This window comes from Oncorhynchus clarkii, chromosome 27 (assembly GCF_045791955.1).
Source record: "Oncorhynchus clarkii lewisi isolate Uvic-CL-2024 chromosome 27, UVic_Ocla_1.0, whole genome shotgun sequence".
NCBI lineage: Eukaryota > Metazoa > Chordata > Actinopteri > Salmoniformes > Salmonidae > Oncorhynchus > Oncorhynchus clarkii.
Window position 1 is genome coordinate 114,981 of NC_092173.1, and position 15,036 is coordinate 130,016.

General features: G+C 43.0%; 1 protein-coding gene across 4 annotated transcripts in view; it reads right to left on the reverse strand.

Moving 5' to 3' along the window:
* Positions 1-14,606, reverse strand: part of LOC139386313 (protein IWS1 homolog) — a 33,610-nt gene extending 19,004 nt beyond the window's left edge. For all 4 annotated transcript variants that reach the window (XM_071131831.1, XM_071131833.1, XM_071131834.1 and 1 more), the window contains exons 1-6: positions 14,176-14,606; positions 13,545-13,630; positions 10,359-11,190; positions 2,852-2,914; positions 2,287-2,488; positions 183-240 (exon numbers count right to left, since the gene is read on the reverse strand). In XM_071131831.1, the coding sequence (XP_070987932.1) occupies positions 183-240; positions 2,287-2,488; positions 2,852-2,914; positions 10,359-11,190; positions 13,545-13,630; positions 14,176-14,218 (1,284 nt within the window). In that variant the 5' untranslated portion in view covers positions 14,219-14,606. The remainder of the gene's footprint in view (positions 1-182; positions 241-2,286; positions 2,489-2,851; positions 2,915-10,358; positions 11,191-13,544; positions 13,631-14,175) is intronic.
* Positions 14,607-15,036: the final 430 nt, after the last annotated feature.

The following is a 15,036-nucleotide window of genomic DNA, read 5'->3' on the forward strand; positions in this document are numbered from 1 at the left end:
TGGACTTGGTACTGGTACCCCATGTATATAGCCAAGTTATCTTTACTCACTGTGTATATAATGACTTTGCTATTATTTCTCTATTTTCTTTCTCTCTGCATTGATGGGAAGATACCATAAGTAAGCATTTCACTGTTGTTCACGAAGCATGTGTCGAATAAAATTTGATTTGTACAACTCACCGTAAACTCTTCCCCCTCTTCATCGCCAGAGTCACCAAAAATGTCTGCAATCATTTTCCTATTTGAGAAAGAGCATACCATACTGACTACAACACACACATCCTTTCAGTACATACAGTGCATTCGGAAAGTATTCAGACCCCTTCACTTTTCCACATTTTGTTACATTCTGGGGCGGCAGGGTAGCCTAGTGGTTAGAGCGTTGGGCTAGTAACCGGAAGTAACCGCAAGTTCAAACCCCCGAGCTGACAAGGTACAAATCTGTTGTTCTGCCCCTGAACAGGCAGTTAACCCACTGTTCCTAGGTCGTCATTGAAAATAAGAATTTGTTCTTAACTGACTTGCCAGGTAAAATAAAGGTTCAAAAACTTCAAAAATTCTAAAATGGACTAAATACATTTTTCCCTCATCATTCTACACACAATACCCCATAATGACAAAGCAAAAATAGTATTCAGAACCTTTGCTATGAGTCTTAATTAAGTTTAGGTGCATCCTGTTTCCATTGATCATCCTTGGTGTTTCTACAACTTGATTGGTGTCCACCGCGGGTAAATAAAATGTATTGGCCCACCTGTCTATATAAGGTCCCACAGTTGACAGTGCATGTAAGAGCAAAATGAGGTCGAAGGAATTGTCCGTAGAGCTCCGAGACAGGATTGTGTCACAGATCTGAGGAAGGGTACCGAAAAATGTCTGCAGCATTGAAGGTCCCCAAGAACACAGTGGCCTCCATCATTCTTAAATGGAGCAAGTTTGGAACCACCAAGCCTCTTCCAAGAGCTGGCCGCCCGGCCAAACGGAATAATCGGGGAGAAGGGCCTTGGTCAGGGAGGTGACCAAGAACCCGATAGTCACTCTGACAGAGCTTCAGCTCTACGGAGATGGGAGAACCTCCCAGAAGGACAACCATCTCTGCAGCACTCCACCAATCAGGCTTTTATGGTAGAGTGGCCAGATAGAAGCCACTCCTCAGTAAAAGGCACATGACAGCCTGCTTGGAGTTTTTGGCAAAAGGCACTTAAAGGACTTTCAGACCATGAGAAACAAGATTATCTGGTCTGGTGAAACCAACATTGAACTCTTTGGCCTGAATGCAAAGCGCCACGTCTGGAGGAAACCTGGCACTATCCCTACGGTGTAGCACGGTGGCGGCAGCATCATGCTGTGGGGATGTTTTATCGCGGCAGGGACTGGGGGAACTAGTCAGGATTGAGGCGAAGGTTCACCTTCCAATAGAACAACGACCTTAAGCACACAGCAAGACTACACAGGAGTGGCTTGGGAACAAGTCTCAAAGTCCTTGAGTGGCCCAGCCTGAGCCAGGACTTGAACCTCTTCGAACATCTCTGGAGAGACCTAAAAATAGCTGTGCAGTGACCCTCCCCATCCAACCTGACAGAGCTTGAGAAGATCTGCAGAAAAGAATGGGAGAAACTCCTCAAATACAGTTATGCCAAGCTTGTAGCGTCATACCCAATAAGACTCAAAGCTGTAATCGCTGCCAAAGGTGCTTCAACAAAGTACTGAGTAAAGGGTCTGAATAGTTATATAAATGTAATATTTCAGTTTAATTTATTTAAACAAAAAAAAAACTTTTTTTTAAATATATTTTTTTTACTGTTTTTGCTTTGTCATTATGGGGCATTGTTGGTAGATTGATGAGGGGGAAAAAATGTTCATCCATTTTAGAAAAAGGCTGTAAGGTAAATGTCAAGGGGTCTGAATACTTTCCAAATGCACTGTACATAGCTACTTCATACCACAGCACATTGACCCGGCAATTGTAACTTATTTTTACTCATTGTTATTCACTAAGTATTTATTCCTTTTGTCACTATTTCAATATCAATCTATCTCTAACTCTATTGTTGGAAAGGGACCCATAAGGAACCATTTCACTGTTAGTCTACACCCGTTGTTCACAAAGCATTTGATTGGATTCATGTCAAGTTCCACAATAAAAATACTACTACTTTCATTACAGAAAGAATCTCAAATCGGATAAAAACGAAAGTAAACAAAAATATCATTTGTGTAAGGAAAATCATAACTCAAACTAAAAGGGAGTGTGTGTGGGGGAGAGGGGGATCGGAATACTTACTCTTCCTCGTCGCCTGAATCGCTGTCGCTACCAAACAGTGTTTTCTCGTCCTTCTTCCCTCCTTCCACCTTCTGTCCATCATCCTCGTCTTCGCTTTCTGATCCCAGTTCCCGCAGTTTGGCCATGGTTTTGTCAGGCGCCTCCGAGCCTGCGTCACTGTCGGAGTTGTCATCGTCAGACACGGCGCGGCTCTTCTTCACCACTGAGGAAGAGTCACCACCATTATTATCATCCTCAGCCCCATGGCTCTGACAAAAACTATTTTACATGATTTAACCATGAAGTCCAATTGAGGTCAGAAGACCACTTTTACAAGGGAGACCCAGCCAACAGAGCATGTCAATAAGAAAAAAACACACACCTAACACACTACAGTGTACACTATGTAGGAAATAGAGGGTAATTTAAGATGCAGCCTTAATCGCCACACACTAGCTAACTATCAGACTTCAAGACTGGCCATACTATAGTGCCTCATAAATGGCAACCTATTCCCCATACAGTACATTACTTTTGACTAGAGCCACCCAACTGCACATGCCCAGCTGCCGGTCTGTCATATTACCTGGTTCGTCAGCCTTCTCCTCCTCACCTTCACTGTCTGACAGGATGGCTTTCTTCCTCTTCACTGTAACAGTACATAGACATCAAAATCACATTAACATACAGTTGGGCAAAAAAGTATTTAGTCAGCCACCAATTGTGCAAGTTCTCCCACTTAAAAAGATGAGAGGCCTGTAATTTTCATCATAGGTACACTTCAACTATGACAGACAAAATTAGAAAAAAAATCCAGAAAATCACATTGTAGGATTTGAAATTATGGAGGAAAATAAGTATTTGGTCAATAAACTTTTGTTATCTCAATACTTTGTCATTGCCAACAAAGGGTATTTAAAACAGAGGTCAAATGTTTTCTGTAAGTCTTCACAAGGTTTTCACACACTGTTGCTAGTATTTTGGCCCATTCCTCCATGCAGATCTCCTCTAGATCAGTGAAATCTAAATCTCAAAATATTTTCTATGGGGTTGAGATCTGGAGACTGGCTAGGCCACTCCAGGACCTTGAAATGCTTCTTTCGAAGCCACTCCTTCGTTGCCTGGGCGGTGTGTTTGGGATCATTGTCATGCTGAAAGACCCAGCCACGTTTCATCTTCAATGCCCTTGCTGATGGAAGGAGGTTTTCAAAATCTCACAAAAACAATCAATCATAATCATAATCACATAACTACTAATCCGGTTTAGCAGGCAATATTAACCAGGTGAAATTGTGTCATTTCTCTTGCGTTCATTGCACGCAGAGTCAGGGTATATGCAGCAGTTTGGGCTGCCTGGCTCATTGTGAACTAATTTGCCAGAATTCTACGTAATTATGATATAACATTGAAGGTTGTGCAATGTCACAAGAAAATTTAGACTTAGGGATGCCACCCGTTAGATAAAATACCGAACGGTTCCTCCGTATTTCACTGAAATCATAAATGTTTTGTTTTCGAAATGATAGTTTCCGGATTCGACCATATTAATGACCAAAGGCTCGTATTTCTGTGTGTTATGTTATAATTAATTCTGATTTGATAGAGCAGTCTGACTGAGCAGCAGCAGGCCCGTAATCATTCATTCAAACAGCACTTTAGTGCGTTTTGCCAGCAGCTCTTCGCAAGCACAGCGCTGTTTATGACTTCAAGCCTATCAGCCGAATGGCTGGTGTAACCAATGTGAAATGGCTAGCTAGTTAGCTGGGTGTGCGCTAATACTGTTTCAAACGTCACTCGCTTTTAGATTTGGAGTAGTTATTCCCCTTGCGCCGCAAGGATTTTGTGAAGCGATGGGTAACGCTGTGTGGCTGTTGTCGATGTGTTCCTGGTTCGAGCCCAGGTAGGGGCGAGGAGAGGGACGGAAGCTATACTGTTACACTGGCCATACTATAGTGCCTATAAGAACATCCAATATATATGAAATATAATATATATGTATATATATGTATATGAAATACAAACGGTAGAGAGAAATAGTCCTATAAATACTATATTAACTACAACCTAAAAACTCTTAGCTTGGAATATTGAAGTCTCATGTTAAAAGGAACCACCAACTTTCATATGTTCTCATGTTCTGAGCAAGGAACTTAAGCGTTAGCTTTTTTACATGGCACATATTGCATATTGGCACAGATTACTTTCTTCTCCAACACTTTGTTTTTGCATTATTTAAACCAAATTGAACATGTTTCATTATTTATTTGAGGCCAAATTGATTTTATTGATGTAATTATATTAAGTTAAAATAAGTGTTCATTCAGTATTGTTGTAATTGTCATTATTACAAATATAAATATATTTTTTTTTAAATCATAATCGGTCGACCTCTAATAGCAACAGATAGATGGAGCTAAACTCAGCAAAAAAAGAAACATCCCTTTTTCCGTTAGCGGGATCATTTCCGTCAGCAATCGCTGAATAGCATAGCGCAACAGTCAAATAATATTAGGAGGAACAATGGTGGCTTTACTCAGTTGCGCAAAAACTCACTCCTTTTTCAAAATAAAAGCCTGAAACTATGTCTAAAGACTGCTGACACCTTAGGGAGGCCATAAAAAAGGAATCTGGTTGATATCCCTTTAAATGGAGGATAGGGTGCATAGGAACAGAGGTTTCAAAATAAGAGGCACTTCCTGATTGGATTTTCCTCAGGCTTTCGCCTGCAATATTAGTTCTGTTATACTCACAGACAATATTTTTACAGTTTTGGAAACATCTGAGTGTTTTCTATCCTAATCTGACAATTATATGTATATTCTAGATTCTGTGGCTGAGAAATAAGCCGTTTCAAATGGGTACGAAAACACTGCCCCCTAAACACAAAAGGGGCGGCAGGGTAGCCTAGTGGTTAGAGCGTTGGGACTAGTAACCGGAAGGTTGCAAGTTCAAATCCCCGAGCTGTCGTTCTGCCCCTGAACAGGCAGTTAACCCACTGTTCCTAGGCCGTCATTGAAAATAAGAATTTGTTCTTAACCTGTTAGAGCTCTAGGGGCGCTATTTCATTTTTGGATAAAAAACGTTCCCGTTTTAAGCGCGATATTTTGTCACGAAAAGATGCTCGACTATGCATTATCTTGACAGTTTTGGAAAGAAAACACTCTGAAGTTTCAGAATCTGCAAAGATTTTGTCTGTAAGTGCCCCAGAACTCATTCTACAGGCGAAACCAAGATGATGCATCACCCAGGAATTAGCAGAATTTCTGAAGCTCTGTTTTCCATTCTCTCCTTATATGGCTGTGATTGCGCAACGAATGAGCCTACACTTTCTGTCGTTCGCCCAAGGTCTTAGCAGCATTGTGACGTATTTGTAGGCATATCATTGGAAGATTGACCATAAGAGACTACATTTTCCAAGTGTCCGCCTGGTGTCCTGCGTCGAATTCGGTGCGCAATTGCCAGCTGCTTCTACTTTACCATTTGATTCAGGGGAGAAAGCATGTGTCCAAGAACGATGTATCAATGAAGAGATATGTGAAAAACACCTTGATGATTGATTCTAAACAACGTTTGCCATGTTTTCAGTCGATATTATGGAGTTAATTTGGAAAAAAGTTTGCGTTTTGAGGACTGAATTTTCGAATTTTTTTTGGTAGCCAAATGTGATGTATAAAACGGAGCTATTTCTAATACACAAGGAATCTTTTTGGAAAAACTGAGCATCTGCTATCTAACTGAGAGTATCCTCATTGAAAACATCAGAAGTTCTTCAAAGGTAAATGATTTTATTTGAAGGCTTTTATGTTTTTGTTAATGTTGCGTGCTGGATGCTAACGCTAATGCTAACGCTAAATGCTAACGCGAAATGCTAACGCTAGCTAGCTACTTTTACACAAATGATTGTTTTCCAATGGTTGAGAAGCATATTTTGAAAATCTGAGATGACAGTGTTGTTTACAAAAGGCTAAGCTTGAGAGATGGCATATTTATTTCATTTCATTTGCGATTTTCATAAATAGTTAACGTTGTGTTATGCTAATGAGCTTGCTGATAGATTTACACAATCCTGGATACAGGGGTTTTTTCATAGCTAAACGTGACGCAGAAAACGGAGCGATTTGTCCTAAACAAATAATCTTTCAGGAAAAACTGAACATTTGCTATCTGAGAGTCTCCTCATTGAAAACATCTGAAGTTCTTCAAAGGTAAATGATTTTATTTGAATGCTTTTCTGTTTTTTTGTGTAAATGTTGCCAGCTGAATGCTAATGCTAAATGCTACGTTAGCCATCAATACTGTTACACAAATGCTTGTTTTGCAATGGTTGAGAAGCATATTTAGAAAATCTGAGATGACAGTGTTGTTAACAAAAGGCTAAGCTTGAGAGCTAGCATATTTATTTCATTTAATTTGCGATTTTCATGAATAGTTAACGTTGCGTTATGGTAATGAGCTTGAGTCTGTATTCACGATCCCGGATCCGGGATGGGGAGATCAGAAAGGTTAACTGACTTGCCTAGTTAAATAAAGGTGAAATAAATAAAGAAATAAAAAAAGGTTAACTGTCTAAAATGTGATAAATTCTCTGCAGTTGTGCTTTTGGATTGCTAAATTAGTAGCTAGTTAGCTATCTAGCTAAGAGGTTAGGTTCTTCCAACATCAAGCTTTTACCTTAGCCGCAGAGAATACCCTCCTGAATCAAGGGCCTCGCTGTCTAATTTTTATTGTGTGCGTGCAGTAAACTGTGTACCATTTTTGAGTTACTTGTAGAACTTCATGAGCTGGAATGCCTTTCCTGAAAATAGTTTAGGTCAGAGACTGTATAAAATGTTCGCAATGCGCTCTTTAGCATTTAGTTAGCATTCCGTATGGGATTTTTCATGTACTTGTTTTAAATTTCTATCAGCATGTTAAATGTGCAACCAGAGGAAAAAGAGTTCTGGACCACCTATACTCCACACACAGAGACGCATACAAAGCTCTCCCTCGCCCTCCATTTGGTAAATCTGACCATAATTTTATCCTCCTGATTCCTGCTTACAAGCAAAAATTAAAGCAGGAAGCACCCGTGACAAGATCAATGAAAAAAAGTGGTCAGAGGAAGCAGATAAGCTACAGGACTGTTTTGCTAGCACAGACTGGAATATGTTCCGGGATTCCTCCGTTGGCATTGAAGAGTACACCACATCTGTCATTGGCTTCCTAAGTAAGTGCATTGATGACGTCGTACCCACAGTGACTGTACGTACATACCCCAACCAGAAGCCATGGATTACAGGCAGCATCCGCACTGAGCTAAAGGCTAGAGCTGCCGCTTTCAAGGAGCGGGAGTCTAACCCAGCCGGAAGCTTATAAGAAATCCCGCTATGCCCTACAACGAACCATCAAACAGGCAAAGCGTCAATACAGGGCTAAGATCGAATCGTACTACAGCGGCTTTGACGCTCGACAGATGTGGCAGGTCTTGTGAACCATTACAGACTACAAAGGGAACGCCACCCGAGAGCTTCCCAGTGACACGAGCCTACCAGACGAGCTAAACTACTTCTATGCTTGCTACGAGGGAAATAACACTGAAACATGAATGAGAGCACCAGCTGTTCGGGAAGACTGTGTGATCACGCTTTACCGCAGCCGATGCAAGTAAGACCTTCAAACAGGTCAACATTCATAAGGCCGCAGGGCCAGACGGATTTCCAGGACGTATACTGCGAGTATGCGCTGACCAACTGGCCAGTGCCTTCACTGACATTTTCAACCACTGCCTGTCCGAGTCTGTAATACCAACATGTTTTAAGCAGACCACCATAGTCCCTGTGCTCAAGAACACTAAGGTAACCTGCCTAAACAACTACCGACCCGTAGCACTCACGTCTGTAGCATTGAAGTGCCTTGAAAGGCTGGTCATGGCTCACATCAACACCATCATCCCAGAAACTCTAGACCCACTCCAATTTGCATACCACCACAACAGATCCACAGATGATGCAATCTCCATTGCACTCCACATTGCCATTTCTCACCTGGACAAAAGGAACACCTATGTGAGAATACTATTCATTGATTACAGCTCAGCGTTCAACACCATAGTGCCCCCAAAGCTCATCAATAAGCTAAGGTCCCTGGGACTAAACACCTCCCTCTACAACTGGATCTTGGACTTCCTGGCAGGCCAACCCCCAGGTGGTAAGGGTAGGTAACACATCTGCCATGTTGATCCTCAACACAGGGGCCCCTCAGGGGTGCGTGCTCAGTCCCCTCCTGTACTCCCCATTCACTCATGACTGCACACCCAGACACGACTCCAACACCATCATTACATTTGCAGATGACAACAGTGGTAGGCCCGACAACGACGAGACAGCCTATAGGGAGGTGGTCAGAGACCTGGCCGTGTGGTGCCAGGACAACAACCTCTCAACGTGATCAAGACAAAGGAGATGATTGTGGACTACAGGAAAAGGAGGACCGAGCACGCCCCAATTCTCATCGACGGGGCTGTAGTGGAGCAAGCTGAGAGCTTCAAGTTCCTTGGTGTCCACATCACCAACAAACTAACATGGTCCAAACACACCAAGACTATCGTGAAGAGGGCACGACAAAGCCTATTCCCCCTCAGGAAACTGAAAAAGATTTGGCATGGGTCCTCAGATCCTCAAAAGGTTCTACAGCTGCACCATCGAGAGCATGCTGACTGGTTGTATCACTGCCCGGTACGGCAACTGCTCTGACTCCGACCGCAAGCAACTACAGAGGGTAGTGCGAACGGTCCAGGACCTCTATACACCAGGCGGTGTCAGAGAAAGGTCCTAAAATTTTTCAATAACTCAAGCCACCCTAGTCATAGACTGTTCTCTCTGCTACCGCACGGCAAGCAGTACCGGAACGCCAAGTCTAGGTACAAGAGGATTCTAAACAGTTTCTACCCTCAAGCCATAAGACTCCTAAAAATCTAGTCAAATGGTTACCCAGACTATTTGCAGTGTCCCCCTCCTTATAGTCACTTTAATTAACACTACCTACATGTACATATTCCCTCAACTAACCGGTACCCCCGCACATTGATTCTGTATCGGTACCCACTTGTATAAAGTCTCACAATTGTTATTTCACTGCTGTTACTTTTATCTCTTATCTGTATTGTTCTGAAACTGCATTGTTGGTTAAGGGCTCGTAAGTAAGCATTTCACTGTAATGTTGGATTCGGCGCGTGTGACTAATACAATTTTATTTGATTTCACTCTCCCGAAACGGACAACAAATACAACTGGAGTCGTTATCCCTTTCTTGCCCTGCCTCCAGTCCACTTACCGATATCTGAACAAGAGAGCCTCATCGAAATTGCAACAAGCGGTTCTGTGAAAATTTAATTTAATCAGATTTTGCCAGATTTCTGGATAGGGCTGCGCTCAGAGTATCCTGCCTTGGCAAATCGTGCTGTTAAGACACTGATGCCCTTTGCAACCACGTACCTATGTGAGAGTGGATTCTCGGCCCTCACTAGCATGAGAACTAAATACAGTCAGACTGTGTGCGGAAAATGATTTAAGACTGAGACTCTCCAATACAACCCGACATTGCAGAGTTATGTGCATCCATTCAAGGATGCACTCCCTTCTCATTTACCAGTGGTTATTTAAAAAAAATGATTGAACAAATAAGGTTTTATATGTAAGATGGCTAAATAAAGAGCAAAATTATTGATTATTATATTATTATTTGTGCCCTGGTCCTATAAGAGCTCTTTGTCACTTCCCACAAGCCGGGTGGTGACAAAAACTCACACTCATTCTTATGTTTAATAAATGTATCGTATACTGTGTTTGGCAGGCTTGCAATGATGGCAAAAAACAACATTTGAGAGTGCACTGACCCTGGTACGCAGCTGGAGGTTGAATGTTTGAAGGGGTACAGGACTATAAAAAGTTTGGGAACCCTGGTTTAAACAATAACATGGAACTGTTGTAGTATGAATGTGTGTACTAAACCAGAACATGTCGATATCTAGAGCAAGTGAATAGAAAATATATTTGAATAGGGATCAGTAGATTGTGCACTTATCAAGAGTCAACTCTGATGTAAATTGCACCTACTTGGCATCTCGTCGTCATCCTCACTCACTTCCCCCACCAGTTTTGCGGGACTCTCCTTCTCCTGGTCACTGCCTGCAGCTGCTTTCGCTGGCCGAGCCTCCACCTCATCCTCACTGTCGGAGTGCATTACAGCCTTCCACTTCCCTTTATTCTTGCCACCCTCCTCTCCATCAGACTCTATCTGCGCTTTGTGTTTGGGCGCCTCAATCTCAGAGTCACTGCGTGCAGACGAGTGTCTGCTCCGGGCTGGGGATAGGGGCCGATTCTCGTTCTCAGAGTCGCTCCCGGCTGCATCCCGTTTGGTTTCTTTCTCCTCCATGTCGGAGGTGCTGCCTCCCCGTTTGGGCCGGGACTCCACCATGTCGGAGGTGCTGCCTCCCCGATTGGGCGGGGACTCCTCCATGTCGGAGGTGCTGCCTCCCCGTTTGGGCGGGGACTCCTCCATGTCGGAGGTGCTGCCTCCCCGTTTGGGCGGGGACTCCTCTATGTCGGAGGTGCTGCCTCCGCGTTTGGGCGGGGACTCCTCTATGTCGGAGGTGCTGCCTCCGCGTTTGGGCGGGGACTCCTCTATGTCGGAGGTGCTGCCTCCGCGTTTGGGCGGGGACTCCTCTATGCCGGAGGTGCTGCCTCCGCGTTTGGGCGGGGACTCCTCTATGTCGGAGGTGCTGCCCCCGCGTTTGGGCGGGGACTCCTCCTTGTTATCTCTGTCTGCAGGCCCAGGGGCCTCCCCGTCAGAGTCCCTGTCCGCCCGTTCGGGGCACCTGTTGCCTGACCCGCTGGCCACGCCGTTTGTCTCCATGGCCTGAGCAGCTCCCTCACCATCATTCTCATCCTGAATAAAAAAAACAGAAATATAAAATGCTTTATAATTCTACAGTTAGGAATGGATACAAGGATCTAGTGTGACCATTTTACTTACATATGTCCCTAAATATTTTGCTGTTCAACCTGAAATTTTTATTTAGTGGCCCTAGAAAAAATATTATTATTTTGTGTCAATTATTACCTCATTTTTCATTGTGCTTCTAAATTTCTGTGTGAGCCTACATTTTTCTTTCCAAAAACGGTCAGCATAGAGCCATGGGATATTACAGTACCAGTCAATGGTTTGGACACACCTACTCATTCAAGGGTTTTTCTTTATTTTTTTACCATTTTCTACATTGTAGAATAATAGTGAAGACTTCAAAACTATGAAATAACACATATGGAATCATGAAGAATCTCACACTTTTTTGTTTACTACAAGTAGCCACCCTTTGCCTTAATGACAACTTTGCACATTCCCTCATGAGGTAGTCACCTGGAATGCATTTTAATTAACAGGTGTGACTAGCTAAAAATCTTGCGATTTTTGGTTCTAACCGCCGTGTATTTGTGAGACGCAGAGTAGGTGAACGGATGATGTACACATGTGTGGTTTCTACCGTGAAGCGTGGAGGAGGTGGTGTGGGATGCTTTTCTGGTGACACGGTCAGTGATTTATTTTGAATTCAAGGCACACTTAACCAGCATGGCTACCACAGCGATACGCCATCCCATCGGGTTTGCGCTTAGTGGGACTGTCATTTGCTTTTCAACAGGTCCTGGACTTCCTGACTGGCTGCCTCCAGGCGTTGAAGGTAGGAAACAACATCTCCACTTTGTTGATCCTCAACACTGGGGCCATGCACGCCTCCAACAGACGACACTACAGTAGTAGGCTTGATTACCAACAATGACGTGATAGCCTACAGGGAGGAGGTGAGGGCAATTGGAGTGTGGTGCCAGCAAAACAACCTCAAACTCAATGTTAACAAAACAAAGGAGATGATCATGGACTTCGGGTAACAGCAAAGGGAGCACCCCCCTATCCACATCAACGGGACAGCCGTGGAGAAGGTGGAAAGTTTAGTTCCTCGGCGTACACATCACGGACAAACTGAAATGGTCCACCCACACAGACAGTGTGGTCAAGGCGCAACAGCGCCTCTTCAAACTCAGAAGGCTATAGAAATTTGGCTTGTCACCTAAAACCAAACTTTTTTGTACCGCCTGGAACAGCAACTGCACCGTCCACAACCGCAAGGCTTGCCAGAGGGTGGTGGGGTCTGCACAACGCATCACCGGGAGCAAACTACCTGCCCACCAGGACACCTACAGCATCCGATGTCACAGGAAGGCCAAAAAGATCTTCAAGGACAACAACCACCCGAGCCACTGCCTCTTCACCCCGCTACCACCCAGAAGGCGGTGCATCAAAGCTGGGCCCGAGACTGAAAACACCTTCTATCTCAAGGCCATTAGACTGTTAAAAAGCCATCATTGACAGAAAGGCTGCTGCCTACATACAGACTCGAAATCATTGGCCACTTCAACAAATGGATCACTAGTCACTTTAATAATGTTTACACATCTTGCATTACTCATCTCATATGGATATACTGTATTTTATACGATCTATTGAATCTTGCCTATGCAGCTCGGTCATTGCTCATCCATATATTTATATGTACATATTCTTATTCCATTCCTTTACTTAGATGTGTGTATTAGGTAGTTGTGGAATTGTTAGATTACATGTTAGATATTGCTGCACTGTCGGAACTTAGAAACACAAGCTTTTTGTTACACTCAATAACATCTGCTAACCATGTATATGTGACCAATAAAATTTGATTTGATTTTGAAACACACCTCCAGGCTGTGTAAGGGCTATTTGACCAAGAAGAAGACTAATGGAATGCAGCATTAGATGACTTGGCATCCACAATCACATGACCTCAACCCAATTGAGATGGTTTGGGATGAGTTGGACCGCAGAGTGAAGGAAAAGCAGCCAACAAGTAATCAGCATATGTGGAAACTCCTTCATATGTTGGAAAAGCATTCCAGGTGAAGCGGGTTAAGAGAATGCCAAGAGTGTGCAAACCTGTCATCAAGGGTGACGCCTTTGAATCATCTCAAATATAAAATATATTTTATTTGTTTAACACTGTTTTGGTTACTACATGATTCCATATGTGTTATTTCATAGTTTATGTCTTCACTATTATTCTACAATGTAGAAAATAGTCAACTTTTGACTGGTACTGTATATTTATTTTTAAATGTTAAATCGGTATGTGCAAGATGGTCTGGAAATCAAGAGGGCTTGACCACCATACTGGTTATCTTAACGTCTTGCTTAGATAACTATCACCCTACCTCAGAGTGGCGTGGCTCATTCCTCATCTCCTCTTCCCCATCCGAACCAGGAGCATGTTCGTCCTGTACCGGGGTGCCACCACCATCTACAGGACCAGGACATAACCAACACTTTTTTTGGGCATTCCAGAATTAATGTTTACAAATATTAGTATCATATACAACGAGCATGAGGACCGTGCACACAATAACAATGATGCAACAGTAACCCTCGTTTTGTCACAGCTGGACTACTGCCCAGTTGGCTATTCAGGTGCCATATAGGGACTTGGGAAAATTACAGCTGACCCTTAAATGTACACGGAGAGCTAACATTAATAATACGCATGTCAATCTCTCATGGCTCAAAGTAGAGGAAATATTTACTTCATCACTACTTGTTTTTGTAAGAAGTGTTGACAAGAGGAATGCACCGAGCTGTCTGTTTAAACTACTAACACACAGCTCTGACACCCATGCATACCCCACAAGACATACCACCCGAGTGGCCAGAGGGCACACACTTAATGTATTGTAAAACCTGCTGTAAAATGTATTTTAATGTTTAAAATGATATTATAATGTACTTCCTTAGGCTAACGTTAGCAAGCTACAGTATTCAGCGCTGAGCCGGGATCAAAGTAGGTCTTACCAGAGTGGTTCCCGGAGAAGAATTCGTCCTCTTCGCCATCCATTTGTCCGAAGGACACTATGGACAATCAACTCAGTACCTAGGCTCGGCGAATAATCAATTGTATCTGTGGTAATTGAGTCAACGAGAAAATGCAAGTTTCCCGAAACAAGCAATCTGAATCGAAAATGGGCCCTGCTGCTAGCTAGTTAGCAACCACAACTTGAACAATGTCACGATCCAGCTAAGGAAATAAGACCCTCTGGGCAGATGAGTCGGGAAGGTAGCCAGCAATGATAGTGTCTCTGGCCGGTCAACAAATTAAAGCAATAGCTAATTGATCAACATTAGCAAGTAGCTGTATAAAACAGTCCTGCGATGTCCAAAATGGGGTCAAAGGACTGGCGCCGTCATATGCTCATGCGTTCAGTTTAGGTCGCTCTTCGAATGACGTAGTCTTATGCGCATGTATTTTAAAATTCTTCGAGACTTGTTGTACAGTAGGCTACCTTACATTAAAGGAAAATGTTTCTTTTTATAACCAAATCTCTCTTTTTTTTTAATGTAAATAGGGTCCAGACACCTTTCTTGAGATTTCACATGTTTTAGAGAAACATACCCCAAACAGCACTGCCTCACCCTCGTTGTGTTGTATTAGGGGCCCTGAAAAAAACATGAACAAAACACATTAAAACGTCATTTTAGAAACGGCAAATCTCTCAGTATAGTGATGCAGGTCTAGATGTTGTACACATGAAATTGTATCATTCCAAACTTTATCCGCAATGTTATATTTATTCCCTTTTCCAGCGGTCCCATTTTCCCATTTGCTGCTACTGCCAAAATAACGGAAACACCAACACCTTATAGGGCGTTGAGACA